The 16,797-nt window shown below is 33.9% G+C and overlaps 1 protein-coding gene across 1 annotated transcript in view; it reads left to right on the top strand.

The window, feature by feature from the left end:
* cac (calcium voltage-gated channel subunit cacophony) overlaps positions 1 to 16,797 on the top strand; it is a 534,146-nt gene that overhangs the window by 482,879 nt on the left and 34,470 nt on the right. The window contains exons 38-39 of the mRNA XM_089100885.1: positions 3,509 to 3,663; positions 10,619 to 10,631. Coding sequence (XP_088957011.1) covers positions 3,509 to 3,663; positions 10,619 to 10,631 — 168 coding nt within the window. The remainder of the gene's footprint in view (positions 1 to 3,508; positions 3,664 to 10,618; positions 10,632 to 16,797) is intronic.

Here is a 16,797-nt window from a genome sequence, read left to right on the forward strand (position 1 = left end):
CAAGCGTGACCGGAACTATAAGACAAAAATCTATTGTTATTTGTTGGTTTTCTGTAAATTTAAAATCCAGACTATTTTCATTTTTAAATGAAGAACATCAAGAAAAGGAAGTTTCCCCTTCTTCTAATTCAACAGTAAACTTTGACCCCCCCCCCCAACAATCAAAATGTTCTAAAAACCCTTTTGATTCCTCCTCCCCATAATCCCAAACTCAAATTATGTCATCCATATACTGGCCCCAAAAAATGTGTTTTAAAAAATATGAATCTAACGCAATTGTTTCAATATTCCCCACAAAAATATTATCTAATAAAGGGGATAAAGGGGCCCCCATAGGTAAACCATTTACGTGCTCGAAAGAGCTCCCCTCTGAATTGTAAAAAGTAAAAGAACTTATTGCACAACCTTACTAAATACATAATTACAGAAACTTCCAAATATGTTTTGCAACTAATAAATTCCAAATTTCTTAACAGCTTTCTTTCTAGAAGAGTTTTGGCTGCTTCTACGTCAATATTTTTTTACATTGATATAATGTCGAAGCTTGAAAGCAAAGAACTTGAAGAAAATCCTCAGTGTTCATGACTCAGTATGTCATGAATACCGAGGACTACGAATCAAAATTAAGAAGTTTACTAAATGATGAAAAAACATACAAGAAGCTATCGTATAATCCAACAGACCCTTTTACAAATAAGTTTAAGAACGAGTTGAAGTGCTTAAAGGATGAAGGAAAAATTACACCTCAACTTTATTACAAATGCCTGCCACGCAGTTCCTTGTGCCCTAAGTTATAAGGATTTCCCAAAACTCATGAGCCTAACCTACCCTTACGACCAATTTGGGCAAGGACAAGGCCACCAACAAGTGTTTTAAGCAAGTGGTTAGTGGCAATCTGTAAACCACTTTTGTCTACACGAATTTCGTACATTAAGAATTCTTCGAATTTGGTTGAAAAACTGAAAAAAGTAGAAATTTCTTCTAAGTTCTTTGATTTCAAGCTTCGACATTATATCAGTGTACACAAATATTGACGTAGAAGCAGCCGAAACTCTTCTAGACCCGTTAAGAAATTTGGATTTGACTAGTGGCAAAACATATTTGGAAGTTTCTGCAATTATGTATTTAGTAAGGTTGTGCAATAACTTCTCTTATTTTTTCAATTCAGAAGGGAGTTTTTCGAACAAGTAAATGGTTTACCTATGGGGGTCCTTTATCTCTTTTATTAACTAATATTTTTGTGGAGAATATTGAAAAAATTGCGTTAGATTCATATTTTTTAAACATATTTTTAGGGAGCCGGTATATGGATGACATAATTTCAGTATGGGATTATGGGGGGGGGGGGAATTAAAAGGGTTTTTAGAATATCTTAAGTGTTTTTGGGGGGATTTAAAGTTGACTGTTGAAATAGAAGAGAATTTGAAACTTCCTTTCTTGATGTTCTTCTTTTAAAAAATGAAAATTGTCTGGATTTTAAAATTTACAGAAAACCGACCAATAACAATAGATTTTGTCTTATAGCTCCGGTGACGCTCGCCAAGTAAAATCGGTTTGATCATCTCTTTAACTGGCCGGATCTTTTGTATTTGCTCTCCAAATTTTTTGAGGAGGAGTTGTCTTTTCTAAGAAAAATACTAATAGGCAACATGTATCCAGAGTGGTCAATTAGCCAGACTTTTTCAAAGAGAAGAAAAGGTTTCTAGAGATTTCTAAGGAAGTCTTGGAGACAACTCGGGAGAAGAATGTTTTTTGTTCCTAACCATATGTACCCGGGATAAGTGAAGAACTTAAAAGAATTTTACAGAGTAATGGTCTAAGGGTAGCTTTAAAGAGTAATAATACTTTGGGTAGTTTTCTAAATTCTGGGAAGGATCTGACTTCATTGGGGCAACAAAGTGGGGTTTGTCTGATCCCATGTACTTGCGGAAGCTCATATGTGGGATGTACTAACCAGAGTTTGTAAATGAGATTATTACCGCATAAAGATTCTATTTCTTCGGCTTTAAAGCAAGATTTTAAGTCTGAAAATTTTACTTCAGCCCTTTCAGAACATATTTTCAAGATTCCAGAATATTTTATTTTGTTCGAGAATGTCTCTTTGATTTCTAGGGATTGGGGTTTAAAACAAAATATTCGTAAAACTCTTGAAATAAAGAAAATGTTATTCAAGAATATTGCTTTGAATCGGGATGCAGGTGAATTTGGGCTGAACTCTATCGATGATAATTTATAAAAATCTGACAGAGTAGTGTTCAATTCACCCAATGTAGTTGATCTCTGTTCAAATATTATATCAATGAACGCTAATGAACCGAAATAAAGAAGGTCAAAGAGGCTAGCCTCCACCTTTGCTTTGAAAAGAATTAGAGAATTAAGCAATATGTATTTTTTTAATTTCATATATAAGCTCTTTTTTTAAATTGCTTTAGTTTAGTTTTACTACTGATGACGATCACTTTTTATTTTATACGGTTTTAATTTATCGTCATGGAAAGGCAGTGTGGTCTCCGAATCTATATTCAATTTCAATTTTCAATTTAATTTCACAGTAGGCCTAATCAAACATCACATACAATATTCAATTTCTAATTCAATTTGATCAAAATAAATCGTCAATTACCATTTTCAATTTCAATTTCCAATTCAATTCCATCATAATAAACGTCAATTAAAATATTCAATTTCAATTGCCAGTTCAATTTAATCACAATCAAACGTCAATTACCGTATTCAATTTAAATTTTCAATTCAATTTAATCAAAATCAAACGTCAATCACCGTATTGAATTTCAATTTCCAGTTCAATGTCATTATAATCAGACGTCAATTACTACATTCACTTTCAATTTTGATTTCCTTTTAATCATAACTAAACGTCAATTACTATTTTCAATTTTAATTTCTAATTCAATTTCATCATAATCAAACGCTAATTCAGTTTCAATTTCCAATTCTGTTTAATCAAAATCAAACGTCAATTATCGTATTCAATTTCAATTTCCAATTCAATTTCATCATAGTTAAACGTCAATCACCGTATTCAACTTCAGTTTCCAATTCAATTTAACAAAATGAAACGTCAATTGCCGTATTCATTATCAATTGTCACTTCAATTTTATCATAATCAAACATCAATTCCAACATTCAATTTCAATTTTGAATTAAATTTCATCATAATTAAACTTCAGTTACCATAATCAATTTCAAATTCAATTTCATCATTATTAAACGTCAATTACCATATTTAATGTCAATTTCAATTCACATCATAATCAAACGTCAATTACCATATTCAATTTCATCATAATCAAACGTCAATTGCCATGTTCAATTTCAATTTCCAATTGAATTTCATCATAATCAAACGTCAATTATCATATTCAATTTCAATTTCCAATTTAATTTCATTATAATCAAGTGGCAATTACCATGCTTCTGGTCAAATTTATCGAGTCAAAGCTTTGCTTACCCCGCTGCATTTTCTTTTTTTCAATCACTGTGCAGAAAGCCTCACTTTTTGAGACATTAATGGGTATGGCCACCCACAAACAGAGTGGCAGCAAAGGATCACTCCATCAAAACCTGCTGGCTGATGAGGGAGAACCTAAAAGCAGAAGTAGCTCTTTTAGGAAAACCTTGAACAATAACAATACTACCATGTAAGTAATTATCCTTTATTTTAAAATTATTATAGGTAGCATGTGGTGACAAAAATGAATAATTATTTAAATTCGATTTTATGGCGTACCCGGGTGGTAGCTTGTTCAGTATTGGCTAATTATAAATCATTATTTCACGGCTCCACACAAAAATATCAGGTGATATTTCTTTTTCCAGAAAATTTGATATGGTGTTGAAAAAGCTTTGGCAACTAAGTTTTGTCTTTGGTCATTAGTGGATGAAACATTATAATATTTTCTTGCATAATATGGAGAAGATCCATTTTAAAAAGATTTTCTGTGTCGCTCCCACTTTCAATCTTATTTTCAATTTAATTTTTAAAATTTTAAATTGTATAATTGTTCAATACTAATTTCTCCTGTGTTCCAGTATTTTAAATACTTATACGTTAAATGCCATTTATTTCATTTTCAACAAAATAGTGAATATCTGTTTGAAAGATTTTTGAATTTTAAAAAAGGTCTGGTTAGATATTGAATTAAGCTACATAAACACCATTAGGACGAGTGGGAATAGGGTCGTTTAAATTGATTATTTATTAAACTATTGTTCATATTTTTCAGAATATGTCAGTGTTGACACATTTTAAACACGACTGTGTGCAAAAAATATAATGAGAATATAGAAAATTATAGTAAAGCGACTTGGAACCTGATTTTCATTGATTAAAGCTCAAACTAAATATAGGGGTTATATATAAAGACTAAGCATATAGTAAGTTTCACATCAAAATATAGCTTTTCGTAGTGGTTGAACGAAGCAGAGACCTTATAAGTGCAAAGGACCAGAACCTCCTACCGTAGTGAGCGCAGTTAGGCAATAACAAGTTTGCCAAGTGCGTTTTTCGCTGAAAAAAAAAGGGTATTTTGTGCATACAGAGAAAATATTGAGAAAACTTAACAGAGAAAATGTTCTTATATGTCATAAATTTTCTGATAAACTAGAGTAAAGGGACTCCACTTAGAAGAAACTGAATAAAAACTACCTACGCTAGTGACAATAGAACTAAAAAATCCCCAAACAAGCTGAATTTGAGTGTTATAAAATCTGGAATTCCCATAAAGGTTAGGTCTATTAGGATACAATCGGGAATTTCCTGAAAACAGGTAGATTTTTTTTAAGCTGTCTTTCTTGAATCATAGGCAGTGAAATTGCGCTGCCTATGTAAAGAACGATGTTGGCACAATGTATTTTTTTTTTGGTTTAAACCAGGGCACTTCGTATCGAAGGAGTTGTCGTAGAAACTTCGAAAAGGGCTCATTCGATTGGAAATTGGAAGGACTTGTGCCCTTTTTAATAGTCGAAAGGGATTGGAAGGGAACTAACACCCCTTCCAAGCCCACCATTTCCCCAAACACATCCAATTGAAATTTTGAGATAACCATTTTGTTCAACGCGGTTGAAAGTTCTTGAAAATATGTCTTTGAGGAGAACACTCCCCCCAGAGCCATCAGGGCAAGGGTTATAAGTTATGTCCTGGGGGCATGTAAGGTTCTTATTGAAAGCTTTGTCATAGAAACTTGAAAAGGGGCTCATTCAATTGGAACTTCAAAAGGCTACTGCCCTTTTTAATAGTCGAAAGGGATTGGATGGCAACTAACCCTCACCCCCACCTTTTCCCCAAACATATCAAACCAAATTTTGAGATAGCCATTTTGTTCAACGAAATTGAAAGTTCTGGAAATTAAGTCTTTGAAGATGACACCCTCTCCCCTCCACGGCGGTCAGGGCAAGGGGTGTAAGTTATGCCCTGGGGGCATATAAGTTTTTAATAGAAAGTATTATCGTAAAAACTTCAAAAAGGGGTTATTCGATTAGAAATTGAAATGGCTAGTGCCGTTTAAATAGTCGAAAGTGATGGGCAGGCAACTAACACCCTTTCCACGCCCACCATTTTCCCAAACACATCCAATCAAAATGTTGAAGATAGCCATTTTGTTCAACGTAGCTGGAAAGTTCTGAAAATTATATCTTTGAGGAGGACACTCCCCCAGTGTCTTCGGGGCAAGGGTTGTAAGTTATGCCCTAGTGGCATATAAGGTTTTTATTGAAAGCTTTGTCATAAAAACTTGAAAAAGAGCTCATTTGATTGGAAATTGAAATGGCTAGTTCCCTTTTTAATAGTTGAAAGGGAATGGAGGGCAACTAGCCCCCCTCTCACGCCCATCATTTCCCCAAACATATCCAATAAATATTTCGATATAGCCATTTCGTTCAACGTAGTTGAAAGTTTTGGAAATTAGGTTTCTGAGGATGATAACCCCCTCAGAGCCCTCAGGGCAAAGGTTGTATATTATGCCATGGGGGTATATAAAGATTTTTGCAGAAAATTTTGTCGTAGAAACTTCCAAAAGGGCTCATTGAATTGGAAATTGAAAGGGCTAGTGCCCTTTTTAATAGTCATAAGTGATTGGATCGCATCCAACCCCCCTCTTACGCCCACTATTTCCCCAAACATATACAATAAAAATTTTGATATAGCCATTTTTTCAACGTAGTTGAAAGTTCTGGAAAATTTGTCTTTGATGATGATAACTCCCCCCCCCCCGCCACAGCCGTCAGGTCAAGGGTTGTAAGCTATGCCCTGGGGGCATATAAGGTTCTTATAGAAAGTTTTTTTTGTAGAAACTTCAAAAAGGGTTCATTCCATTTAAAATTGAAAGGGCTAGTGTCCTTTTAATAGTCGAAAGTGATTGGAGAGCAACTAACCTCCCTCTTACGCCCACCATTTCCCTAAACACATCAAATCAAAATTTTTAAGATAGCCATTTTGTTCAACGTAGTTGAAAGTTCTGGAAATTATGTCTTTGAGGATGACAACCCCCCGACCCCTCAGGGCAAGGTTTTTAAGTTATGCACTGGGGGCATATAAGTTTTTTACAGATAGCATTGCCGTAGAAACTTCAAAAGGGCTCATTCAATGGGAAATTGAAAGGGCTAGTGACCTTTTTAATAGTTGAAGGGGATTGAAGGGCAACTAAACCCAATCTCACGCCCACCAATTCCCAAACACATCATATCAAAATTTTGAGACAGCCATTTTGTTCACCGTAGTTGAAAGTTCTAGAAATTATGTCTTTGAGGATGAAAACCCCCCCACACCCCTCAGGGCAAGGGTTGTAACTTATGCCCCGGGAGCATATAAGGTTTTTTTTACAGAAAGTGATGTTGTAGAAACTTAAAAAAAGGCGCATTAGATTAGAAATTGAAAGGGTTAGTGCCCTTTTTGATAGCCGAAAGTGAAGGAAAAGTGGCTAACCCTCCTCTCATGCCCACCATTTCTCCAAACACATACAATCAAAATTTTTAGATAGCCATTTTTTTCAACGTAGTAGAAAGATCCGGAAATTATGTCTTTGAAGATGACAAAACCTCTAGAGCTAACAGGGCAAAGGTTGTATGTTATGCCCTGGGGAGCATATAAGGTTTTTATAGATAACGTTGTCTAAGAAACTTCAAAAAGGGCTCATTCAATTGGAAATTGAGAGGGGTAGTACAGTTTTTAATAGTCGAAAGGGATTGGAGGGTAACTAACTCCCCTCTCACGCCTACCAGTTCCCCAAAAAAGTCCAATCAAAATTTTGAGATAGCCATTTTGTTCAACGTAGTTGATTTTTTTGGAATTTAGGCCTTTGAGGGTGACACCCCCCTCCCCCACAGCCCTCTTGGCTAAGGTTATAATTTATACCCTAGGAACATATAATATTTTTATAGAAAGTATCGTTGTAAAACTTCAAAAAGGACTCATTCGATTGGAAATTGAAAAGGCTATTGCCCTTTTTAATAGTTGATAGTAATCGGAGGGAGAATCTCCCCCATGCCCAATATTTCCCCAAACACTTCCGATCAATATTTTGATATGGCCATTTTCTTCAACGTAGTTAAAAGGTCTGGAAATTGTGTCTTTGAGGATCACAACCCTCCCTCCATAGCCCTCAGAACAAGGGTCGCAAGTTATGCCCTTGGGGCATATAAGGTTTTTATAGAAATTTTTGTCGTACAAGCTTTAAAACGGGCTCATTCGATTGGAAATTGAGAAGATCAGTGCCTTTTTTATTAGTAGAAATTGATCAGAGGGCAGATGCCCCTCCCCCCTTGCCTATCATTTCCCTAAGCCCTTCCAATCAAAATTTTGAGATAGCCATTTTTTTCAGTGTATAAGAATTGTCTAGAAATTTTGTCTTTGAAGATAACAAAGCCCCCAGCCCTCAGGGTTTGGGTTGTAAGTTATGCCCTTGGGAAATATAAGGTTTTTGTAGAAAACATGGTCATATAAACTTTGGAGGGGCTCATTGGATTGGTAATCAGATGCTCTAGTGCTCTTGTTAAGAGTCAAAGTGATTGGAGGGCAGCTACCATCCCCCTCCCCACACACACACACGTCGTATTGTCCTGAAATGCATTTAATAGAAATTTTGAGAAAACCATTCTATTCAAAATGGTCTAGATATCGTATAACAATGCCTTTGGGGTTGAAACAAAGCCAAGAAATTAGAGGCAAGGGTTGTAAGCTTTTCCCAAGGGGTATATCAGGTTTTTATGGAAGGGATGGTAGTTTAACTTTGGAATAGCCTCAGTCTTTTTCCCAGAAAAAGACTATGTCGATATAAAACGAACAGAAATTAATATAAAAACTTTTTCAACAAAATAAATTTTTTAACAAAAGTAAGGAACACCATTAAATCCAAATGAACAAAAATGGAATCAAATAATCTACCAAGAATACAAATACCACAAATTAGTATCAGTAAATAACTGAAACCGAAAACAAACAGAAATTAAAATAAATAAGAGTCGAATTCAAAACGAGCAAAAATTAATATGAGTAGGGTTTTAAATCCCAAGCTTTGTAAAAGACAGAACATAATTTGCAGTTTACTGAAAAACTCTATTAAATTTTTTTACTTTTATAACTTTAAGAAATAATAAATCAACTATGATTTTAAGGAATAAATATCAGCTTATATTATATTAAACTGACAATGCACCTTTTTTTCGGTAAATTCATTGGAACTTTTTTCAGTAAATTACAAATTATATTCCGGGTTTTAGAAAGCTTGGGGTTTAGAGCCCCACTCATACTAATCGCTGCTGGTTTTGACTTTGACTCTGTTATTTATTTTAATTTCTGTTTGTCATGGGTTTCATTTTATTTATTGATGCTGATTTGTGGTAGTTGTATTCTTGGTAGATTATTTGATTGTATTTTTGTTCATTTTTGTTTAACGGAGTTCTTTAGTTTTTTTTTAAAACTTATTTGGTTGAATAAGTTGTTTTAATTAATATTGAAATAGGTAGGGTTAAGTTAGTTTGCATAACTTAGGCTAGGTTTTAAAATACGAAAAATATGTTTGGAACCCTGTATATCTGGATTCAGCCTGGAACTTCCTGGAAAGGGGTAGGATAATTTTTGTCTAACTATGTTCTTGAATAATAAAATAGCTAGGTCTAGGTTATTTGCAGAGATTATTATAGGTTTTAACAATGTGAAAAAAATGAACCATTATTATCTATTTGGAAAAAAAAATTCTTTCTATTGCTGTCGAATTCTAAGAAAAAGTTTAAAACCAGATATAGAGATATGTGCAGCTAATTTATGTTTTATAATTTGCTTTATGATTTGTTTGTAATGATAGGTGGTGGCAGCTGTTTTTTCTTTTTTATCAGAAACTTCTCAAAGAATTTGTTTTTCCTATAATGGCAACCAAGGGACTGTGAGTTTCCAGTTTCCAGTTGTGAGTTTCCAGTTGTGAGTTCCCAGTATGTCTTTTTTCATTCAGTGAGTTTCCTTTATTTTTTTACCTTGCGTATAGGAAAAAAGGATACGAAACAATTTATATGGTGTTCTGAAAAAAGTGGGTACCATTCTAGAATTACTAAACTCTTTTTCCTTGCAAACAGTATTCATCTGAAGAAAACATGTTGAAAAAACAAAAGCAGCATCATAAGACTATTTATTTTATGCTCTTTCCAAATATCATGGTCACTTATCTGACAATTTGTCCCACCTCTCCTGTTGGTTTAAGATATACCCCTAGGATATATCGTGGCGTATGCAAAAAGGGTCCACTTTTCTTTCCTTTCTGCAAAATGCTATGTCCACTCTTCTTTCTTTTTTATAGAAGAGTAAAATGAAAATAAAAACATATAATAAAAATGTTTATCACAAATCAGAATCTTAGAAACTTGAAACTTTAAAGACTGATTCCTAGTTAAATTTTTATCAAAGGTCACTGGAAATGTCCAAATTGCTGAATTGCTCGTTAGTCAAAACATAAGGGACTTGCGCTTTTTTTATGCCCTTTAAGAACAATTTATAACTCGGTCAGAATTTAAGATAAGCCTATTTTAAACAGACAGTTCTTTGGAACCATATGCTTAACCTATTTTGGGAAAAAAGTAAACTTCAACCCTTTTTTTTACAAAAAGCCACGGATATAAAAAGCCAAAAGAAAACACTTAAAAAATGAAGTTCATACTTTATAATATGCACCATGCGTCTATTGACCAGATTATCCTTCTTTTGTCATTCCAGTCTAATCTACTTTTTGAAAAACATTTCAAATAATAATTTGATAAATTCTACACTCAATTACAGACGAAGATACACTGTGGGAACCTCATTTTCTCAAAGAACCCATGACGTATGACTAGACGTTAGTAATGAAGAAACATATTATCAGGGCTATATATAGGAACGTCAGGGGGGACTGCATTGTCAGAGTAATGGCTATCATATTGACAAGAAGCATAAAATGGGGAATCTACTGGCACTCCTTTTATTTTATTAAGATATTTTCTTCAGAAGAGTGGTCCTTCCAATCTATAACTTGCAAAGCTGTAAATTACCACTTGTAGATACCGCAATGTTGGTAGCTGCTTTTGCCAACTTTTCCCATGCTATAGCTAATTTACTTCTATTATCTATTAAAGCAGCCTGCGCAAGGTAAGATAACTCTTTTATAGTACTTTACAAGTTTGGTAAGTTCACCAGTAAGTAAAGAATTTACGGCGGTATAAAACGTAAGCAAAGTGTAGTACTGTGCAGTACTTCTGTTTGAAAGGAAATTCTATTAACATTCTCTCTATATATTTTAACTTGCTCTGAGGTAATACTATTTTCAAGTGGTAAGTAATGCATATACTTGCATATACAACTACCCCGTATTTCATTTGTTCAAAACAGTAAGCGAGTCGAGAGGTGATTTTTAAGGAATATAAATGCAGAGTTGAAATGTATTGCTTTCAAACTCAAAATAAATCATGTTTTGTTTAAATATATTTATATTTTAAATTCGTGTTCTCTTTAGCTTGAGATTTGCCCTAAGTACACACTGCTGCAATTTTCAGCTATACATTTTTCTGTTTCAATAGTGCTTCAAGGTACATAAATGAATAATTATAAAATTGTTAAATAAATAAAATATTTATGATTTAAAAATTTTAAATTAAACTATACATGCATAATTTGTTATTAAACAAAATAATAAAATAGTAATTAAATGAAATTATTTAATTATTAACATATTATACATTTAATCATTAGTATTAAATAAACAAATTCAATGAAATTTTAAATGAGTAATTTATGGGAGTGCGTAAATGAATACATAAATTAAAAACAACGAGAAATTAATGTTTTATTTAAGATTCATCTATTTACTTAAATTCATATACTTTAAATAAAACAATACCAAGTAAAAAAAAACATTCAATTAATTTATTCATTCGTTTAATTTATGTATAGTTATAAATTGAAGTTGCTATTCTTTACGAATAACTATTCAATATTGTGATATGAATATTTCTGATTCTGTTAAACTGTTCGTCGTTTTCCGGCTGATTTGAACACCCTCAAGTTTTTGCAATTCCAATATGCGTTAAAGATGGACGCCGAACAGTTTTCAATATACCCGTTAGACTCCTGAACTTAGAGAAACTCTTTACTCTGGCAGAATTTTTCTAATGAAGTCTAGCTGTTCCAGAACTTTTTTTCGTCCCTTCTGCAATTTTTTATGAGGCTTTGAATATTCTAAGGGGGACGCGCAAAAGGTGCAATTTTGGAGTGATTGTTGTTTGGTTTCTGACAGCTATCTAATGTATGTTGAAGTAATAGCTGTGGTATTAACCTTAGGATATTTTCATCATTTTAGCTAACCTATTTCAGGTATCCAACTAGCCATATAGTTTTTTTTCGACATTGAACTTCTGCTGCCTAAATCTACGACACTTGATTAAACCCATCTTCTCAGTTAGGAGTTTGAATTTACGAGCTATGTTGTGTTTGATGTTATTTATCTGATGGTTTCAGGGTCGTTACTAGCCAAAATGTTTGGGGGGAGGGGAACAAGAGATTTTACCGACTGGCTGGTCATTATTACCGACTTTTTTTTCAGAAATTAGCATAATCTCTGTTTTGAATACAATACGTAAAATCACTGCACGAGTCGGTAAAACCACTGCATTTATCAACCGGGAATCAGATTTCGGTACATATCATGTCACTGTTTTAATGTTGTTTATTTAATCAAATGGAAAATTGTAGCACCATTTTTTTTAATTACGGCAGGAGTCGGTAAAACTGCTGCATTTACCGATCAAGTCCGAAATTTCTGTCGATGAAATGTCACTATTTTCGTGGTCTTTACAAAGAATTTTAGCAGCGTCTAAAAAATCGTGGCGCCAAGCGCCATAATTGTACCGACTTTTTTATACTGACTGACCCAAAATATTAAGGGGCGTTCTCCCTCCCCCCTTCTATACGTGACGGCTCTGGATGGTTCTACATTTATTATGTGAATGTTAACGTTTGTGTTATTTTCAGGCGCATGTATTTTCAGATGTGTGTTTTTTATGTCACGTTATGTTTATTCTTGTATGAGCATATAGGCTATATTGTAAATAACTTATGATTGTAATTTAAGCTTGTGTTTAATTTTTTACAAGTATTTTTAGCTCGGAGTATAGGATTTTTAGTTTATAAGCCTTTTTCATTTTCTGTCTCTCAAATCCTTAACATTAATTTTTTTTTTCGATGCTATTTATCAGTCGAACTTTGGAAAAGTGCTCATATGTCTACCCACATTTGAAACAGTTGACAGCTTGCATTTCGGATTAACGGTCTTTTTAAAGTGAACGTTAGTTTACTGATTAGTTCACTTAAGTAAAGAATGCTATGTTTGCTAATTCAACATATTATTAAAGAGAGAAAGAAAGTTTACTTTTTATAATTCTGGTACTGAAAATTGTGTTTCAATTCCATTGGTCAAGGTTTCTGACGCATTTTCAAATGCAAATCAAATTATTTGTTGTTCCTGGAGAAACCAATAACTTCACCTTCTCAAAACCTGATTGTTTTTAAAGCACTATAACGTTGGGAAGTTTCATCAAATGAGCTTGTTTCGTACGACGAAACAAGTATAAATAAGGAATATAAATTATACTGTATAAAACAGTATAAATAAGGAATTTTTTAGTCACAATAGTTTTAAAAATAAACTCTTTTCCTCTGTGGTATAATCTTATTAACTGGGTAGCAGCACTACCACAAAAAAAATTAGTGAAATCCGTTTATTCGCTAAGTGTTTAAATTTCAGATTTTAAAGACTATCTAAATATACTAAATAATGATTGATAACAATTTTTGAAATTTAATTTCTCTGTTACATAATTATTTTTAATTTGCTTCCAGAACTTACAGCGGTAATATTTAAACCTGTCTCAGTGTTCTGTAGCATAAGCTACTTACCCTGAAAATGTTTAATATTGAATAATTAGTCAGCCAAAAATAACCCACCGAACAGAATCAACATTCCTACGAATATGAAATGAACCACCGTAATAAGCTGGTTTAGCCAAAAATTGAAATAGAATCATTATCTCACAAGAAATGTGTTAATGGTTTACCTCCAAGAATGTATGTGAATTTTGATAAATGAAAGCTCAAATAATTGTTGCTTTTGATGAAAAAACCTTTATTCCGTCTTGATTACAGTAAAAAACCGTCTTAATTACAGTAAGATTTTTTAATACTATATACTCTTTTAATTTTTCAGCCTAGGTCGAGTCTAAAGAGATAGTTAGAAATATTACCGGTAACCCTTGGCCTTAAAAGTGGCCCTTGGACAATTCGATCACGCTTGTAGACACGGAACCGTTGAAGTAACCGCGGAAATCCTACTACTTTGGGTCGACAAGGGGTTCTCCCCCTCCAGTAAGTGGCATAGCAACCTCTTTGCGCCATTTTTGCCTCAAAAAGTGGTGACCCCCGTACGTTAGACCTCCAATAAGTGGTGGCAGCAAGTAAGGTCGTATCAGTAAATCTGGTAGTAAAAGAATTCCGCGTTTTCGAAGAGACAAATAATTTAGCCTACAAGAGTAGCCTATTGTTGTCACATATTAAAAATAATAAAAAAAAATCGCAAAGAAAATTCTCTTTTATCTGGGTTGAGCCTAAGTGAATAGATAGGTAATAGGCTAAAATTTAAGAATCAATATATCGCGCAACTAATTAATGTGCAAAAATATATGAATAATTAACACGCAGCAATTTTTCGCGAGAGACCAGAAGTTGCACTGAAAAAAAAGATTTTCATTTGGACGGAAGACGTTAAGCAAACCTTGAAATAATGGCGGGCAAACGGAGAATTCAGACAAGATCTACCGCGGTTAAACAAAAATTAGGGTTAGACACACAATTGTATGCGACTTCCGTTGGAAAGGCCCTTAGAAGACACCAACAAATAGAACCATATATCACTAAACCGGTGAAAAAGACATTTCTGGGACATTTGAAGAGGAAATCTTCAAAACAAAATCAGTAATAGAACGATCTCCGGTACGAACCAGAGAAGAGGAAAAAAGTCTAATGCAAATGCAGAAAGAATTATTCTCGGACAGAGAATCACAAACAAAAGAAAAAGTGGCGATAATACATGAGGAAAATTCATTACAGGAAAGTTCGGGTAAAACAAAACAAACTCACCCTTCAGAGAAGGTACAAAAAGTAAGGAAGTTTCGGGCAAGAAATAATATTATGCAACGAGCAGACTCAGAAAACGAATTAAGATAATATAAAGACAGTGAGAATCATAGTAGGCCAAGTAGCAGGAGTAGTAGAAGCTCAATTTACAGTAGGAGCTCGCGAAAAAGAACCCAAATAGATATGATACAACAACTATTAAATTTCATGGAGAAAGAAAGAGAGAAAGATAGGCAAGAAAGAGAGAAAAAGGAGAAGGCAGACAGAGAGGAAAGAAAATACATAATGGAAGTGATTGCAGGGAGAAATTCCCAAGAGCCTCAGAAATCGTCTACAGTAGAGGTAATGCAGGCAATAAACCTTCAACCAATGAAAGAAAATGAAGATCTACATTTATACATGTACAATTTTGAAAAAACGGTGGAATTAAGCGGATTACCGAGAGAAAATTTGGTGACGAGAATACAGCCCTTCCTTAACTACAAAACACAAATTGCATATAAAGCATTACTAATGGATTACTCAAAAGATTTTGAAAAACTAAAACAAGCCATTTTTGAAAAGTTTCAACTCTCCCCTGAGCATTTTCGAAGAAGGCTTAGAAGAGAAAGAAAACGAGACAACGACTTATAAAGAATACGGGTACACATTGAAAGAAATGTGTTTAAAATAGTTAGAGTTAGAACCTTGTAGAATGTTAGAAGACACGGAAAAAATATAAGAAAAGATAAAGGGAATAATGAATAAAACAGCGATGGAACAATTCTTATAAAATACCCATCCAAATATGAGAATGTACTTAAAAGAGAAAAACCCACAAACAATTGAAGATATGTCCGAATTAGCAGACAGGCACACTGAAATTAGGAGGGAGGCATTCCCACAAAGAACAAGGTTAGGAGGAAATGGTAGGAAAGAATACCTGTACACGGAAAACAAAAAGAATGCTAGCCAAATATGGCAAACGCAAGGAGAAGTAACATGCTACCACTGTAACTCGGGTGGCCACTATAGCACCAATTGCCAAAATCAAGACGTAGAGAATACGGCCAAAAACAGGAACAGTATGACGTTACATGTTATAACTGTCGCAAAAGGGGACATTACGCGTCAGATTGCTAACGCGCGAAAAAAAATTACAACAATAATTACTGAAAAAGAGAATATGGGGCACGCGGAAGATAGGACCATCCGAAAAACGATCGATCCCGAGAGAATTGGAAAAAGTCTGAAACGTATAAGAGAACTGCATGGGTTAAAAGCCCAGAGAATATGAAAACTTGCGCAGTTGCAGAATCACACAAAGTATGTGACGAACTAAATGATCCATCAATAGACATAGCTATTGATTCCTGCAGCGACCAAACCTATGTACGGGAAGACTTGATAAAGAAAACCGACATAAATTACAAAAATAAAGTGGCAGCGCTATGCTACTATGGAGCAGAACGTAAATGTCCGACGGCTCAGGTCATAATAGAAATCGCCAATAAAAAGGGAAATACGGTTAAAAATGAATTAAAAGTAGGGGTTGTACCTACTCTTGCAGTAGACGTTTTATAAGGGGGGGGGGATTTCGGCAATATCGAAAATTTTCTTACACTAAAAGTAACCTCCATGATTAAAAAAGTAAATGCGGTGACACGAAGTCAAGAATAAAATAAAAGGAAGGCTGTGCCGTCCACTAATGAAAATGATGGTCAAAATATACAAAACCCATTTCAGTTTAATGACGAGATATTCATAAAAAATACAAAACCGAGAAAACCTAAAAGCAAAAGAAGGGCGGATAAAAAGGAATATAACAAAAAACAAGAGAAATTATTGACCGTAGAAAAAGAACCAGAAAAGACCAAAGAGAACTAACCGAAACACTCGGAATAACTTCCGAAAAATTCGCAGAATTACAAACAAATGATATAGACTGCAGAAAAATAAAACTAGCACTAACGAATCAAAAAAATCCGCAATCTAAACAGTTTTCCAGTAATGGAAATCTACTTTACAAAATAATGGAGACTCGGGAAAACCCTAAAAAATTACAACTTTTGGTACCACATGAACTATGGAAAGCGGTAATAAAGTTGGCTCACTCAAGCTCAACGAGGGACACATGGGATCCCAAAGAACA

This window comes from Artemia sp. Qi Xiang Cuo, chromosome 15 (genome assembly GCF_049724085.1).
Source record: "Artemia sp. Qi Xiang Cuo chromosome 15, ASM4972408v1, whole genome shotgun sequence".
Classification (NCBI taxonomy): Eukaryota; Metazoa; Arthropoda; class Branchiopoda; order Anostraca; family Artemiidae; genus Artemia; species Artemia sp. Qi Xiang Cuo.